Consider the following 14,583-nt stretch of genomic DNA (forward strand, 5'->3'; position numbering starts at 1 on the left):
ACTCACAGCACTACTGTTCTATTCCTAGAAGAAGGGGAACAGGCCCCTAAGGGCCTCCCCGTAAAGCCTAGGAGGAGCTACAGGGAACCAGGCACCTACTGTTGGTCTTCAGGCACGGCTATCCTGCAGCACAAAGTCAAAACAAGGCACAAATGAGAAGGTCTGCAAAGGAACCAGCACATTTCCCACAAGAGCAACACAAACAGGAAAATAAACATTGAATGCGTTACAGACCTACGCCTTCCATTCGTGTTCTGGAACCGTTCTCAAATAGAAAATATTTCTGGGGCCGGCACGGTGCAGTGGGTTAAGCTGCCACCTACAGTGGCCACAACCTATATGGTTCCCAGTTCAAGACCCAGCTGCTCCACTTCCCATCCAGCTTCCGGCTAATGCACCCAGGAAATCCCTGGAAGATGGCTCAAGTGCTTGGGCCCCTGGTCCATGTGGGAGACCAGAGGAAGCTCCTGCTTCCTGGCTTTGGTCTGGCCCAGCCCCAGCTATTGCAGTCATTTTGGGACTGAACCAGCGGATGGAAGATCGATCTTTCTCTCTGTCTCTGTCTCTCCCTCCCTCTCTCTCTCCTCCCTCTCCTCTGCCTTTCAAATAAATAAATAAATAAATCTTTTTAAAACATAAAGAAATACAATGTTCTGTGTGGCACCACAGCCACACTCACTATTATAAAGGTCATCTGACACGTGGTGAATCCAATTCTGTGACCAGACCAGCCTCTAAAAGGAAGAGGCTCCTGTGGGCCAGGGTTTCCAGCTCATCAGACTTTCCTTCAGCCAAGTGGGGAGACCTGTGCAGTGCCCTCCCATGGAGGGCAGGCATGGTGGCCAACAGATTCGCCCGCCTGGTCTCGGTGTCCCACGCTTACGACTCATACTCATGTGGGAGCCTCCCCCACCCCCTTCCCCCACTTCCAAATCTCATGGGAAGGCAAGACAAACAGGTGGAGAAAGAGACAAAAAGACTCAATGCTCATTCTTTTCTGAAAAAGAGTTTCAACTGTAGCTCATCTTTAAAGTTGCTTTATCATCATAACTAAACTGGAGACAGCATTCCAAGGCTCTACTTTCCTTCTTTAGGAAGTGCTTAATAAAAATGAAGAAAGCTTACCCATTTTTGAAATAGAGGACATGGGCTCTCTGAAGTCCTGTTTCTAGGAAAAACCCTAGTTCTTGATCGTGGGGAGCAGGGCCAGGCTTGGGGCTTCTGTTCTGAATATTAGAAAGTATTACCTAGAAGGGGAGAAAACGGGAAAACTAATCAGATCCACATCCAAGCCCACTTCCTCCAATCCCTAGCTCTAAAGGCACGACTTGAAGAACCGTCTACCTTACACAGACATCTGTGCACCGGCACAGGCAACACAAGAGCAGAGAGAATGGCGTCTACAGGACAGGGAGCAACCAAGCCACCCAGGGACATGCACCCCTCCCGTCACTGGGAGCTGAGGGGTGAAGGGCACAGTGAGGGATGGAGCCAGGAGAAGCGTTGGAAGCCGAGCGGCTCTGCTGAGTGCCAGAACAGGACAGGGAGGCTGAGTGACTCAGCAGCAGGTCCCAGCAAAGGGTAGGAGAGTCATCGGGTGCCAAGGGTTCAGGCAGACTATGGCCTCCATCCTCTGTGGGCTTGATGAGCTCCCACACAGGCTGAGCACCGGCACTAGGATTAACAGGAGGGGGCTCACGGCCCAGGATGCAAAGCTGAGGCCTGCAGGCTGAGCAGCAGTCATCTGTTCTCAGCAGGAGACCCAAGAACCACCGAAGCCCCCTCTCTCATCAAACTTGGCCTCTTGTCAACAGTTGTCAGGGCTTTAAAGGCCTAACTGCCCAGCCCTACAAGAAACACTGCCAAGCAACCAGGAGGAAGTCCTGCACTTGGGTTGGTTCCAGCAGAGGGCAAGCACACATATGCTGCTCCCTTAAACTCATGAGTCAAAGAAAGCATTCGTCAAGGGGAAACCCACTGCGGCCCATTTTAAAACCACACAAGTATTCTGAAAACATGCTGTTCACGTTTGTTGTGAGTGAGCAGCTCTTCAAAAGACCCAGTTGTTAGCCAAATTCCAAATATCCCAGAAGTCTTGAAAGTATTCTCTAAGTGGAGGTGAAGCTAAACTGCTGGTTCTCCAAGCTGTGAGCTTGCAGAGTAGAAGAGAGGACGGCACACAGTGAACAAGACACCGAGGATGCATCCAGGTGAACGATGCCTGCATTTGGTCCACAACCCAGCATCTTAGTGAAACTCCAGGGTTCCTTCCCAACTTGGCACCGTCCAGGCATCCCTCCTCTCTGGGACCAAACCACGGCATACCTCTCCTCCAGGGTATCTCAGTGTTGAAGCTGGACAGAGCACTATCCTAGGCAGGTTTCCTTTCTCTCCCTTTCCAATCTTGATGCCTTTTATTTCTCACCTAACTGCACTGGTTAGAATGCCTAGTATTCTATATATTCAGTACTGAGAGGTGGCAACGGCAGAAATGCTCATTTTGTTTCTAATCTCAGGAGGAAGAAATTTAGTCTTCTACCATTATGTATGTTGTTAGATGTGGGTTTTTCATAGATGCCCAGTATTGGGTTGAAAAAGCTAAAGTTCCTTTCTATTTCTAGTTTATTGTATCTTTTTTTAAATCATGAATGAGTGCTAGATTTTATCAAATTATTTCTCTGCATCTAGTGAGATAATATGATTTCTTTCTTCATTATACTAATAAATGCTATGTCACAGTTTTGCATTCCTGAAAGGACTTTCTCTTCATCATGGCATCTGATCTTTTCAACAGATGTCCCTCAACTTGCGATGCCCACAGAGCCAGCACTGGGCCAGGCTACAACATGCAGGACTGGGTCAGTCCAAAGCCAGGAGCCATTATCCTTGCCATGTGCATAGCAGGAACCCAAGTACTTGAGCCATCATCTGCTACCCCCCAGGCACATTAGCACAAAACTAGTTGAGAAACAGGCAGGACTTGATCCAAAGTACTCTGACTTGAGATGTAGGTGTCCCAGGGGCAGCTTCACCCATGGCATCACAATGTCTAGTGCTACATTTGGTTTTGTATGTTTAAAAGTCCTACTACTAAGTACTCATGCTGGGTTATTGATGAATTGACTCGTTTCATTATAAAATGTTTTCTTTTGTACACTGTAACATTCTTTGATTCTAAATCTACTTTCCAATATAATATAGAAACTCTAGTTTTGTTTTTTATTATTATCATGGGCATGGTATTTACATTTGCTGTTTGCTTACTTCTATATTAACATTTAAAGTGGTTTTCTGGTACAGATTATATGGCTTTGCCCAATCTGAAAATCTTTGCCTTTTATTTTTTTTTTTTAAATTTTTTGACAGGCAGAGTGGACAGTGAGAGAGAGAGAGACAGAGAGAAAGGTCTTCCTTTGCCGTAGGTTCACCCTCCAATGGCCGCCGCGGCTGGCGCGCTGCGGCCGGTGCACCACGCTGATCCGATGGCAGGAGCCAGGTACTTATCCTGGGCTCCCATGGGGTGCAGGGCCCAAGTACTTGGGCCATCCTCCACTGCACTCCCTGGCCACAGCAGAGAGCTGGCCTGGAAGAGGGGCAACCGGGACAGAATCCAGCGCCCCGACCGGGACTAGAACCCGGTATGCCGGCGCCGCAAGGCGGAGGATTAGCCTAGTGAGCCGCGGCGCCGGCCAATCTTTGCCTTTTAAATTAAGGTAGTTAGGTCATTTACATTTAGCATAATTATTGACATGACTGGAACTATGTTGCTAAGTTTTTTTCAATTGTCCCATCTGTTCCTTGTTCTTTTTTTTTAACCTCTAATTCTGCTTACTTTTGGATTGATAATGCCATTTAATTTCCACTACTAGCTGTTTAATTATGGCTTTTTCTCTCTTTTGTGTATATGTGTATTTGTGCATATGTGTGTGTGTTGGGGCAAGGGGGGGCTGCCCTGGGATTTATAACACAGATATTTAGCTTAGCATAGTCTGTCCTCATATAACACCACAATAGTTCATGTGCACTTTTTGACAATATACACCCACTTTCTTCCCCTTGCTTTGCTTTGTGCTATATTCATCACACGGTGTATGTCTATGTTATAAATCCTTTTATACATTGCTACTACATTTTATTTAAGTAGTTAATTACCTTTTAAAGACATTCAAAATAAGAAAGTCACCATTTGTGATGATCTTTATATCATTATGTGGATACAAATTTTATTTTTTTGAGTATCTATTTTTATTGGAAAATATGCAAAGCAACATATCACATACATTACCTCAATTATTTCCCATGAAAACCCTAATGAGGTAAGTATTATACCTACATCTTACAGATAACTTAAGAGTTTCAGAAAAAATAAGCCATTTGCCTAATTTCATACTGTTAAGTAAGAAGCTAAACCATAATTTTATCCTAATCTGTTGAACACATAAAGACAACCATGACAGGGATAAAATTTATCTCCATATATGCGAGATCAATGATTTCAAAGAGAAACAAAATCCTTTATTTTATAATCACATATAGAATCAGTGTCATCTCTGTTTGGATTTAAAAAGGAGGGGTTGTCTCTAAATAATTCTTGCAGATTGTTGATACTCCAGAAATGGCATTATCAGTGAGCTGCCCAATAAGCCCTCTGAAACAAAGCACCTCATGAAAGGGGCATTTATATTTAATGCGAACATTAGACTTTATCTTGTAGGTATGCTCTTGTATTGACATCTATACTAACAGTAAGTTTAAGGTTATCATTGTAAGAGCAAAAGAACAACCAAAACATTCACCAGCAGCAGGCTGAACAATCTGTGGTGTGCCTATTCAACAGAACCTACTGCAGCCAACAAAGGCTGAGGGTTCTTGTTCCTTATATACTGACCTGGGATGATGTCCATTAAAAATAACAAGGCGAGGGCCAGACCTCTGTGCATGGTTGTACCACTTGTTTAGGCAAGGCCGTTTCTCAGAAGCACATGGCAAACTGCTACCAGTGCCTGCCTGAGGAAGAGGAGCTAGGAACCAGGAACCAAATTTTGTATCTCGACCCATGGGAAAAGTTAACTATTCAAATATTTTTAATTAAAAAAAAGGACTGATGACTTGATATTTGACAAACCACAAGGGTAACTTCTGATTTGAGAATAAAACAGCAACTGTAGAGAAACAGAAATTCTTCTTGACAGGCTGGTTTTATTGTATGTTTGGACCCCGTTTTTGTTATAATAATCACTATGAAGTTATAATGTACTCATACTTTTTTATAACATGAAAATGCATAAAATTTCCTGTATAGACAATTTCTCACTTATCTATCACGTAATGTCAAGTGCACCTGCAACCCCAAGCATGATTCTTTTGAGAGACAAGTCAGATCAAATACATCATTAAGGAAAACATGCATGATAAATAAACTGTGAACTCTGAGACAAAGACTACTATTCTGCATATTCCTGGCAGGATTCTTAGAATATAGTTTCTCCGTTAATGAAAAGTAAATTAATTTACTGGCTAAATTAGCAACTATGGAGCTTCCTGACAATATAAAATAAATGAATCAAAAACTGGCTTCTAGATATTAATTACTTCAAAACAACAAAATTTACTAACGAATGCTTAAAAAGCACCCATTATCACTGCCAAACTATAAAATAAGTATTATTTATATCTAACTTATCAGCTATACAAAACTCACCCATTTTTCCTTTGACAAAAGGTAGTAGAAATCACAAAGAATAAGGGAGAGATTACCCATTAAAGGTCGTGTTGACTAACCTGGCACACAATTCCAGCCTTAGGACCTCCCGAGCAGCTGGAAGGAGGAACTGGGAAAGGCCAGGGTGCTGGGAATGCAAGGGTAGTTCTGAACTCGGGGCCCCACCTTTTCTGAGGCAACACAGGGTCTAGGCAAAGAAGAAAATCACCAAGGTTGCCTGGGATCAGGTGGTGAAGACAGAATCATTGTATCCAGAAGGCAGAGCTGGCTGGCATCCGTCTCACGACTCGGGGGTTTCTCCTTGGCATCCAAGTCCTTTTTAATTTCTTCCAGCTTTTAGCCAAGTGGCACAGTTAAGCCAGATACAGTCTAACCATGTTGCCAAAAGCAAACCCAAGCAGGACCTGGAGCATGACCTTGCCTGGAAGGGAGTGGACAGCACGAAGGGCCACACAGTTTTCTTTGTTTAATGTGTCTTGTGTAGGTCTGCTGGCAGCAAGTTCTCTCAAGTTGTTTTGTCCTAAAAATACAAAAAGACTTCATTTTGTTTTTAAAATGTCTTAGAGCTTTTCTTCTGGTATTTGAAAGTGTCACTCCACTGCCTCCGGGCTTCTATTGTCACTCGTATCTTCACGCCTCTGTATGTAAAGTTTATTTCTCTCTGGTTACCTTGTGTTTTGAGTTTGCCCATCTAGGTGCGAGCCTGTATTCATCCCACCAGGGTTCTCTGAGATTCTTGTGTATGGCACGTTGCTGTGCTTTGGTAATTTTGAAACTTTTTTTGGCCATTTCCTCTTCATGTTTTTTTCTGTCCCACTTTCTCTCTCTTCTTCTTTTGGGACTCCAAGGACACACATGGAATTTTCCCACAACTACTAGATGCTTTGCTCTGTTTCTCTCCCACCTCCTCTCTAAAAAAAAAATTTTGTGTTTCCATCTGAATAATTTCACTTGGCTGATCTTCAACAGAAATGTTTTTTTCTTCCCTGTGTGCAGTCTGCCATGTTTTGTTACTTTGGGCATTTCGAGTTGTGTTTTGGCTCAGGGCTGTGCAGGTTCACAGTTCAACACCAGGAGGCCCCATCATTCTGTTGTCTGATGAAGGCAGTGGGGGTGGCAATGTGAGGAGGGAGACATGGGGCACACTTGCCTTCCGTGTTGCCCCTCCTTATAAAGTCACCATGACTCGATCACAGGGCTGGCATCTCAACAGCCTAATCCACCTAATCCAATGCCTTTCCAAGGCCCATCTTCAGGCACCATAACTGGGTTCATTTCTATCCTTAATCCATTAACAAAAACTCTGGGGATCAAGCCTCCAACACATTGGCCTTTAGGGACACCCAACTATTACCTGAACCATAACACACAGGAAAGATGCAAGAGGTGAAGCAGAGGAACTGCATGGCTCAGCGTTTCTCTTTAACTTAACCCCTTCCTTGCAGAGAGCCCACACGGCAGCAGCACTTCTGGCAGTCTTGAGGCCACCACCTGCTCTGTAGAGAAACGCTTCCCGATGAGAAAACTACCAACAGGTGTCCTTGAAGGTGCAGCCTGCCCTGTTGGCAAAAGCCCCACCCAGCAAATAAGGAAGCAGGGCAGCCCTGGGGAAGGGGCCAAAGACCTTGAAGCAACACCTAGACAGTAGGGACTCCATGTTCAACACCTAGACAGTAGGGACTCCATGTTCAACACCTAGACAGTAGGGACTCCATGCTGGAGCACCCGAGACTCCATTCTGGGAAGACACACCGCACTCCCACCCTCCACCCTCCACCCTCCACCACGAGACTCTGGTCTGAGGCTCAGGTCCAAGATCCAGTTTGACACTCCTGTGGATTTAGGGTAACTTCTCTGATCTTGCAGCCTACTCTGTCCTCATCTGTATAATGGAGATAACAATACCTACCTCACATGGCTGGTTGGATTACAAATATATACATGCCAATAAAATGAGCATATAAACATTTTAAATCTTAATGAAGACATAAAGAGTGACCTTCAAACAGGACCACCTCTATTTCTCAACACTGATCTAGAAATTCTTGCAATAAGGCATAATGGAGAAAGAAGATGGAAAAATATTGGAAAGGAAGAAAGTACAACTGAAACTATTTCTCTGCCATAATGGGTATTCTTAGGAAAATGAGAATACCTGCAGATGGAGAATATTTCTCTCTCTCTCTTTTAGATTTCAGATTAAAAGAAAAAGAAAGGAAGGAAGATAAGAGCTCAGTGCTGCAGTCAGTGACCCTGCATTGCTATTCCTGCCATCCTGCCAGGCTCCACTCAGGTGCTGTTCCTCCAGGAGCTGTCCCAGAGCTTGCTCACTAGTCTGAGCTCCCCTCTGGGTTCACAGAGCTCCAGAGGACTCCCAACCAAAGCACCCACACCGGCCTGGACCTGTGTCTTCACGAGACAGGCTCTGTACTTACTCATTCTGGAGCCCTTGGAGTTAAGCACAGTGTTCAGAACACAGAAAGTACTCCATAAATGTTTGTGTACGTGAATTAAAAATCATAAGGCTTTTTAAATGTGAACATGTAATGAAAACTGATCCTATTCACAAAGCAAAATAAAAATGAAAAAGATCTGGAAACAAAACAAAAAATCTTGATAAAATGGAAAGAGAGAAGGGAGAAGACTAAATATGATTTTATGAATCAATAAGGTAATTAATAAAAAGTCAACAAAATCTCAGCAGAATTTTTCTTGAATGCAACAAAATTATTCCACAATTCATCGGAAGTATAAAAACCGAACAACAGATTTTCTGAAAACTAAAAGTAATAAGCAGTTACTAATCCTTCAGATGATAAAACATGTCATAGAGAAGTACTCATTAAACAATATCACAAAAGTGTAATACAATACTAGTAGAATAAAAGAGGAAAGTTATAAATTACTGTGGTATCAAAAATTTTATCGAGTCACTAAAAATAAATAACAAATTATCAAAAGAGAAGATGCAATCAACTTAAAGTGGCACTGAAATTTGGGAAAAATTAATTTAGAGTCATATCCAATGTCATACACCAAAAAAATCCACACAAATCTGGGAATTAAAAGTTATTTTTAAAAAACATGGAAGGGGCTGGTGTAGTAGGCTGTGATGTAGTAGGCTAAGCCTTCGCCTGCGACACCAGCATCCCATATGGGCACCAGATCGTATCCTAGATGCGCCTCTTCTGATCTAGCTCCCTGCTAATGCACCTGGGAAAGCAGTGGGAGATGGTCCAAGTGCTTGGGCCCCTGCATCCACGTGGGAGACCCAGAAGAAGCTCCTGGCTCCTGGCTTCAGATTGGCCCAGCTCCAGCCATTGTGGCCATTTGGGGAGTGAACCAGTGGATGGAAGACCTTTCTCTCTCTCGCTCTCTCTGTAACTCTGCCTCTTAAATAAATAAATAAAATCAAACATGGAAGATGGTTGAAAAGTTTTCAAATCTTAGAAGGTATTTATCTCAACATTCAAGCTCCAAAAATAAAATGAAATATAATAAAAAGACAATCAGATTCAACCAAATATGGATTCAAAATTCATGACCAACTTAAAAATGGAAAATTACTGACAAAATAGTCACATTGAATATGATAAAAGGTTAATAGTCTGTTCAAACTGTAAGAAAAGCAGTACTTCTAAAAACTGGACACAAAATGGACAAAAAAGAATTTAACTAAGTTACCATATGGCCCAGCAATTTCACTCCCAGGAATACACTCTTGAAAAATGAAAACACTTGTCCAAACAAGAACTTGTATAGGAATATTTATGGCAGCATACTCATCACAGCCAAAAGTGAAAAACAATCCAAATGTCTATCAATTGGTGAATGGAAAACTACTATCTAGTATAGCCATACAAGAGAATGCTATTTAGCAATAAGATGAAGCCATGTTCTGACACACACTATAACACTGCTGAGTCGAGAATACTACGTTATGTCAAAGGGGCTGGTCGTGAAAGATCACACATTGTATGCTTTCTCTATAGGACATCTAGAATGCGCAAATCATAGGAGCAGAACTTAGATTAGCTGCTGTCAGAGGTGGGGAAGCGGGATGTGCAAGGGGAGTGACTGCTAATGGGAGCAAGACTTCCTTTGGAGGTGATAAAAGTCTTCTGAAATTAAATGGTAGTGGTGATATAATTCTGCAAATATATTAACCACTGAATTGTATAATTTAAGTAGGTAATTTGTGACATATCTCAATGTTACATTTTTCAAAATAACTTTTTATTTTTTAATAAAAATTGTGTTCATTTATTTATTTGAATGGAAGAGAACCAGACACAGAACAATCTCTCATACACTGGTTCACTCCCCCAAAAGCCTGCAACTGCCAGGGCTGGTCAGGCCAATGCCAGGAGCTGGGAACTCCATCTGGATTTCCCACATGGGTGGCAGGAACCCAAGTACTTGAGCCATCACCTGCTGCCTCCCAGGGTATGCATTTGCAGGAAGCTGGAACTGGGAACAGAACTGGGACCTGAACCCAGACACTCCAATATGGGATATGGGTATCCCAAGCAGCATCTAAAACCACTAGGCCAAATGCTTGCTGCAAACAGAAAGAAATTTAACTAGTCAGAAAACAGGATACAAACTAAAGTACATAGTACACTTTACCCCTAGCAAACCAGCCGAGTACCATACGATAGCAACCTTGTCAACATCACAAAACCACCACTGCTCCCCTGCACTGCCAAGAGTAGAAGACATTCGTGTGGCCATTCGGCCTAGCAGGTAACACGCCCACATCCCACTCTGAAGGAGCACCTGATTTCAACAGCTGCCTCCTGCTCCTGACCCCAGCTTCCCGCTAATACACATCCAGGGAGGCAGCAGGTCCCTGACACCCACATGGGAGACCTGGACTGGGTGCTCAGATCCCAGCTTTGCAGTGGCTCAGCCTGGCCCTGGTCATCACGGTATTTGAGGAATGAGCCAGTGGACAGGAGCGTTCTCTGTCTCTACGCCTCTCGGGCACATATATAAAAAACACTTTTAATGGGAAACATACTCCCATGCTGGGACTCGGCCCTTGGGAAATAATAGAAAGCAACAGGAAGAGCCACCTGAGGGAAGCTGGCATGGCCACGTTATTTATAACAACAGGCCATGCCCAATAATAGGCTAATTACACCACAGAGGCCTTCCACCTGAAATACCGCACAACCACGAAAACGCTGTGACAGACATAACCCCCCTCAAAGCTGCAAACACTGACAGGAAGTACACAAAAATAGAGCCAAGCACGTGCTCTCTCCTGCTTTGTGGGCTTTGCCGACAGCCTGAGGCACATCGCAGCTCCCAGCTCAGCCCGTCCAAGACGGCGGCGGGTCAGAGGCACCGGGGAGAAGCCACAGCCGGGCTGCTCAGTTTCTAGACATTTCTGTAAGGCAGCAGCTACGCAGGTGCACCACATGGTTCCGACAAGGCTGCTGTGGCCTGAGTGAACAGTCAGGGGCTGGAGAAGGCGGGGAGGAAGGATCTGTCCTTTCCCCCATTGCCTCACATTCTGAAGCCAAAAGTGTGGCGCTGCGGACCTTGGGCGTGCCCCCAGCAGAACCCCCCCACACACACACACACACTGTTCCCGTCAGCTGCACTGCACCGAGGTCCTCGGGACACCAGGTTTGAACTGAAGACACACAGTAAGCCTAATCTAATCCCGCTGGGGACCGACACCTCGGCTATGTCCCTGCCAGTCCCTCCTGCAGGGAGGACAGGATCATGAACTTGAGGTGTGACCGTGCTGCCCAGTGACTGATCCCTGGGTGGGCAGAGGAAAGCCACGCTGGCCATGACACAACTCAGGGACCTGGTGTTGCTGCTTGAAAGCTGAGCACTGAAGCAGCCGGGGGACAGTGGTGGACGCCCCTTAATTTCACTTGACCGTGTTTTCTAAACCAGTTGGTAAAGAAATGAGCGGTCAGCAGAAGGTAAAGTTCCACCCTGGCACTGCCTGGCTCAAGAAAGCCGTGACCAGCCGGCTGCTGCCCGCAAAGGACAGAGGCAGGTCGGCCGCGCTCGCCAAACGCTGGGCTCGTGTTAGGAGAGCAGGGATGAAGTCATCGTTATTCCCATCACTGCACCATGAGAAGAAACTTCTCACTGCTGGCATGATGCCATCACTTAAGCTAAACTGATCAAGGCCACCCACCTCATCTCTGGTTCTTTCGGCTCTAATTTGATTTGCTTGATTAAATCATCCGATGTGCACAATTTTAGATGCATCTTTTATTCTCCTTCAGAAAACAAACAGTGGAAGCATTATTACTATTAGTCTTTGTCTCTGTGAGTCTAAGGGAACAAGGACAACACTACACAGGTATTTCCTGCACACGGCCTCCATGTGTTCACATTTTCTTTGGCCCTGATTCTGTGTTTGGAACCAGGGGGAAGCAGAGCTCGTGGCAAGCTGCTGGCGGCCTGCCAGGACCCACGCCAACCTCAGCAGACGCTGGTTCTCGCGCCCACGGACTCAGGCCATGCAGAAGCAGCCCGCTGTGAAGTCAGGCAGCTGGGGCACGTGGAAACGACTGGGCCAAGGGCGAACAGGGCTACGCCCAAGTCCAGAGCCCAAATGGGAAGACTCCAGGCAAAATGCGGTTCCAGGAGCTTTAGTACAAGAGAAAAACCAAGCTTTCCTGAAACACTGCTCTGAAAATTCTCGAACATTCCTAGTAAAACAGCAGGTCTGTACAGTCCAGACATGTATCTGAATGTCTGAAATATTCTAAGGTTAGAAGAGATTCCGAAGCCAGCGCCACGGCTCACTAGGCTAATCCTCCACCTGCGGCGCTGGCACCCCAGGTTCTAGTCCTGGTCGGGGCGTCGGATTCTGTCCCGGTTGCTCCTCTTCCAGTCCAGCTCTCTGCTGTGGCCCGGGAGTGCAGTGGAGGATGGCCCAAGCGCTTGGGCGCCTGCACCCGAATGGGAGACCAGGAGGAAGCACCTGGCTCCTGGCTTCGGATCGGCACAGCGCGCTGGCCATGGCAGCCATTTGGGGGGGTGAACCAACGGAAAAAGGAAGACCTTTCTCTTTGTCTCTCCTCTCTCTCTCTCTCTAACTCTGCCTGTCAAAAAAAAAAAAAAAAAAAGAAGAAGAAGAGGAAGAAGAGATTCCGTGGCTGGGTGACAGAAGAAGAGACACCATGCTGACGCGTGCCAACAGCTTGCTGCGAAGGACAGCAGTTAACTGCTTTATCCTCACAACAGCCACACTGCAACCATCAGCACTATTGTAGAGATGTGGCTCTTGAGCCCCAGACAGGTTGAGTAGCCTGCCCCAAGCGCCACAGCTGAGCGGTGGCAGGGCCGGGACTCCGCCAGCAGTGGCCACTTTCCTCCACGCTCTGCTGCCTCTCACAGCTGAGGTCAGCTGACATGAGGGGACGCTCAGGCACGCACGGCAGGGAACACACAAGCAAAGCATCAGAGACCTCACTGTTGTTAGAGTCTCTCAGCGTCACTGACCACTGCCCGCACCCGCTGTTAAAGAAACCCAGGGGTTCCAGCCGTGTAGAGCACTGGAAGTGACACTCCAGACTGGCCTCCAAGGTGTTCCCAAAGTTGATTCTCGCCAGTGCGGGGAACCACCCGCCAGGACCAACACATCACATCCTCCCGCCAGAAGGCCCGGCACGCAGCAGTGCCTGCTGGGGAACGGCCGGGAAGTGCTCCGGGCAGCAGCACAAGCGTGGGGTCAGTTCACGGGGTTTCTGCTTCCTGGGGCAGCTCACACAGCAAGGCTTTTATTTCTGCTTCTCGAATGTTTCTGTTTTAAGTGAGTGTAAATCACCTTGAGTTCAACATTCTCGATAAGAAAGGGGCTCCTCATGTAAGTTCTGCGCAGCGTGTAACTATCCTGCCCACGACAACGTAAAAACCTTGGCCTTGGCCGGCGCCGCAGCTCCCTAGGCTAATCCTCCGCCTTGCGGCGCCGGCACACCGGGTTCTAGTCCCGGTCGGGGTGCCGGATTCTGTCCCGGTTGCCCCTCTTCCAGGCCAGCTCTCTGCTGTGGCCAGGGAGCGCAGTGGAGGATGGCCCAAGTGCTTGGGCCCTGCACCCCATGGGAGACCAGGAGAAGTACCTGGCTCCTGCCATCGGATCAGCATGGTGCGCTGGCCGCAGCGCGCTAGCCGCGGCGGCCATTAGAGGGTGAACCAACGGCAAAAGGAAGACCTTTCTCTCTGTCTCTCTCTCTCTCACTGTCCACTCTGCCTGTCAAAAAAAAAAAAATAATAATAATTAAAAAAAAAAAAAAACTTGGCCTTTCCCCAGGCCCACAGACCACACTCAGGGAGGGGCCACTTTCCACACAGACTCCTGAGTGACCAGCAGAGAACTTCCCGAGTACCTGCTGCAGTCAGAACGGAGATCTGCTGCTTTCAGTCTCTCATCGCTGACACCCCAGCATGCTGAGATCTGGGGAGGCCCCAGGTGGTTTTTCCCTAAAGGAAACTCATCCTGAAAAAGCAGCCAGAAACCTGAAAGTCTACACATGCTGAGATTGAACCCCAGGCCAGGAGGCTGCTCCCTGTGCTACTAGAAGCCACAGCTCGCCAGGGTCAAATCTTTTAGAGCGCTTCCTGTCAGTGAGGCTCTGTGCCCGTTAAAGATGCCTGGGAGAAGGAACTGAGCCAGCTGTCGGGAGAGCTGGGTCGGACTGCAAGCTTTGGCCAGAGGTCCCGTGTCCCTCCGGGATCTCCCTCTCTGGACTTCAGTTTTCTTCTCAGATCTAACATCCTAGGACCTTCATTTGTCCCAACCAAAAAACATATATTTAAAGGAGACAGGGAGGGGCTGGGACTGTGGTATAGTGGGTTAAGCCTCCCATATGGATGCCAGTTCG

General features: G+C 46.4%; 1 protein-coding gene across 17 annotated transcripts in view; it reads right to left on the minus strand.

Moving 5' to 3' along the window:
- Window positions 1-14,583, minus strand: part of TTC7B (tetratricopeptide repeat domain 7B) — a 245,535-nt gene that overhangs the window by 166,499 nt on the left and 64,453 nt on the right. For 16 of the 17 annotated variants that reach the window (XM_089322087.1, XM_089322085.1, XM_089322083.1 and 13 more), the window contains one exon: window positions 1,126-1,247. The exons of the other annotated variant lie outside the window; for it this stretch is intronic. In XM_089322087.1, coding sequence (XP_089178213.1) covers window positions 1,126-1,247 — 122 coding nt within the window. Of the gene's footprint in view, window positions 1-1,125; window positions 1,248-14,583 lie in introns of those variants that run through there. 17 annotated transcript variants of the gene reach the window in all.

The sequence above is a fragment of the Oryctolagus cuniculus genome, chromosome 20, assembly GCF_051225735.1.
Source record: "Oryctolagus cuniculus isolate XC-2025 breed Fujian yellow rabbit chromosome 20, ASM5122573v1, whole genome shotgun sequence".
NCBI lineage: Eukaryota > Metazoa > Chordata > Mammalia > Lagomorpha > Leporidae > Oryctolagus > Oryctolagus cuniculus.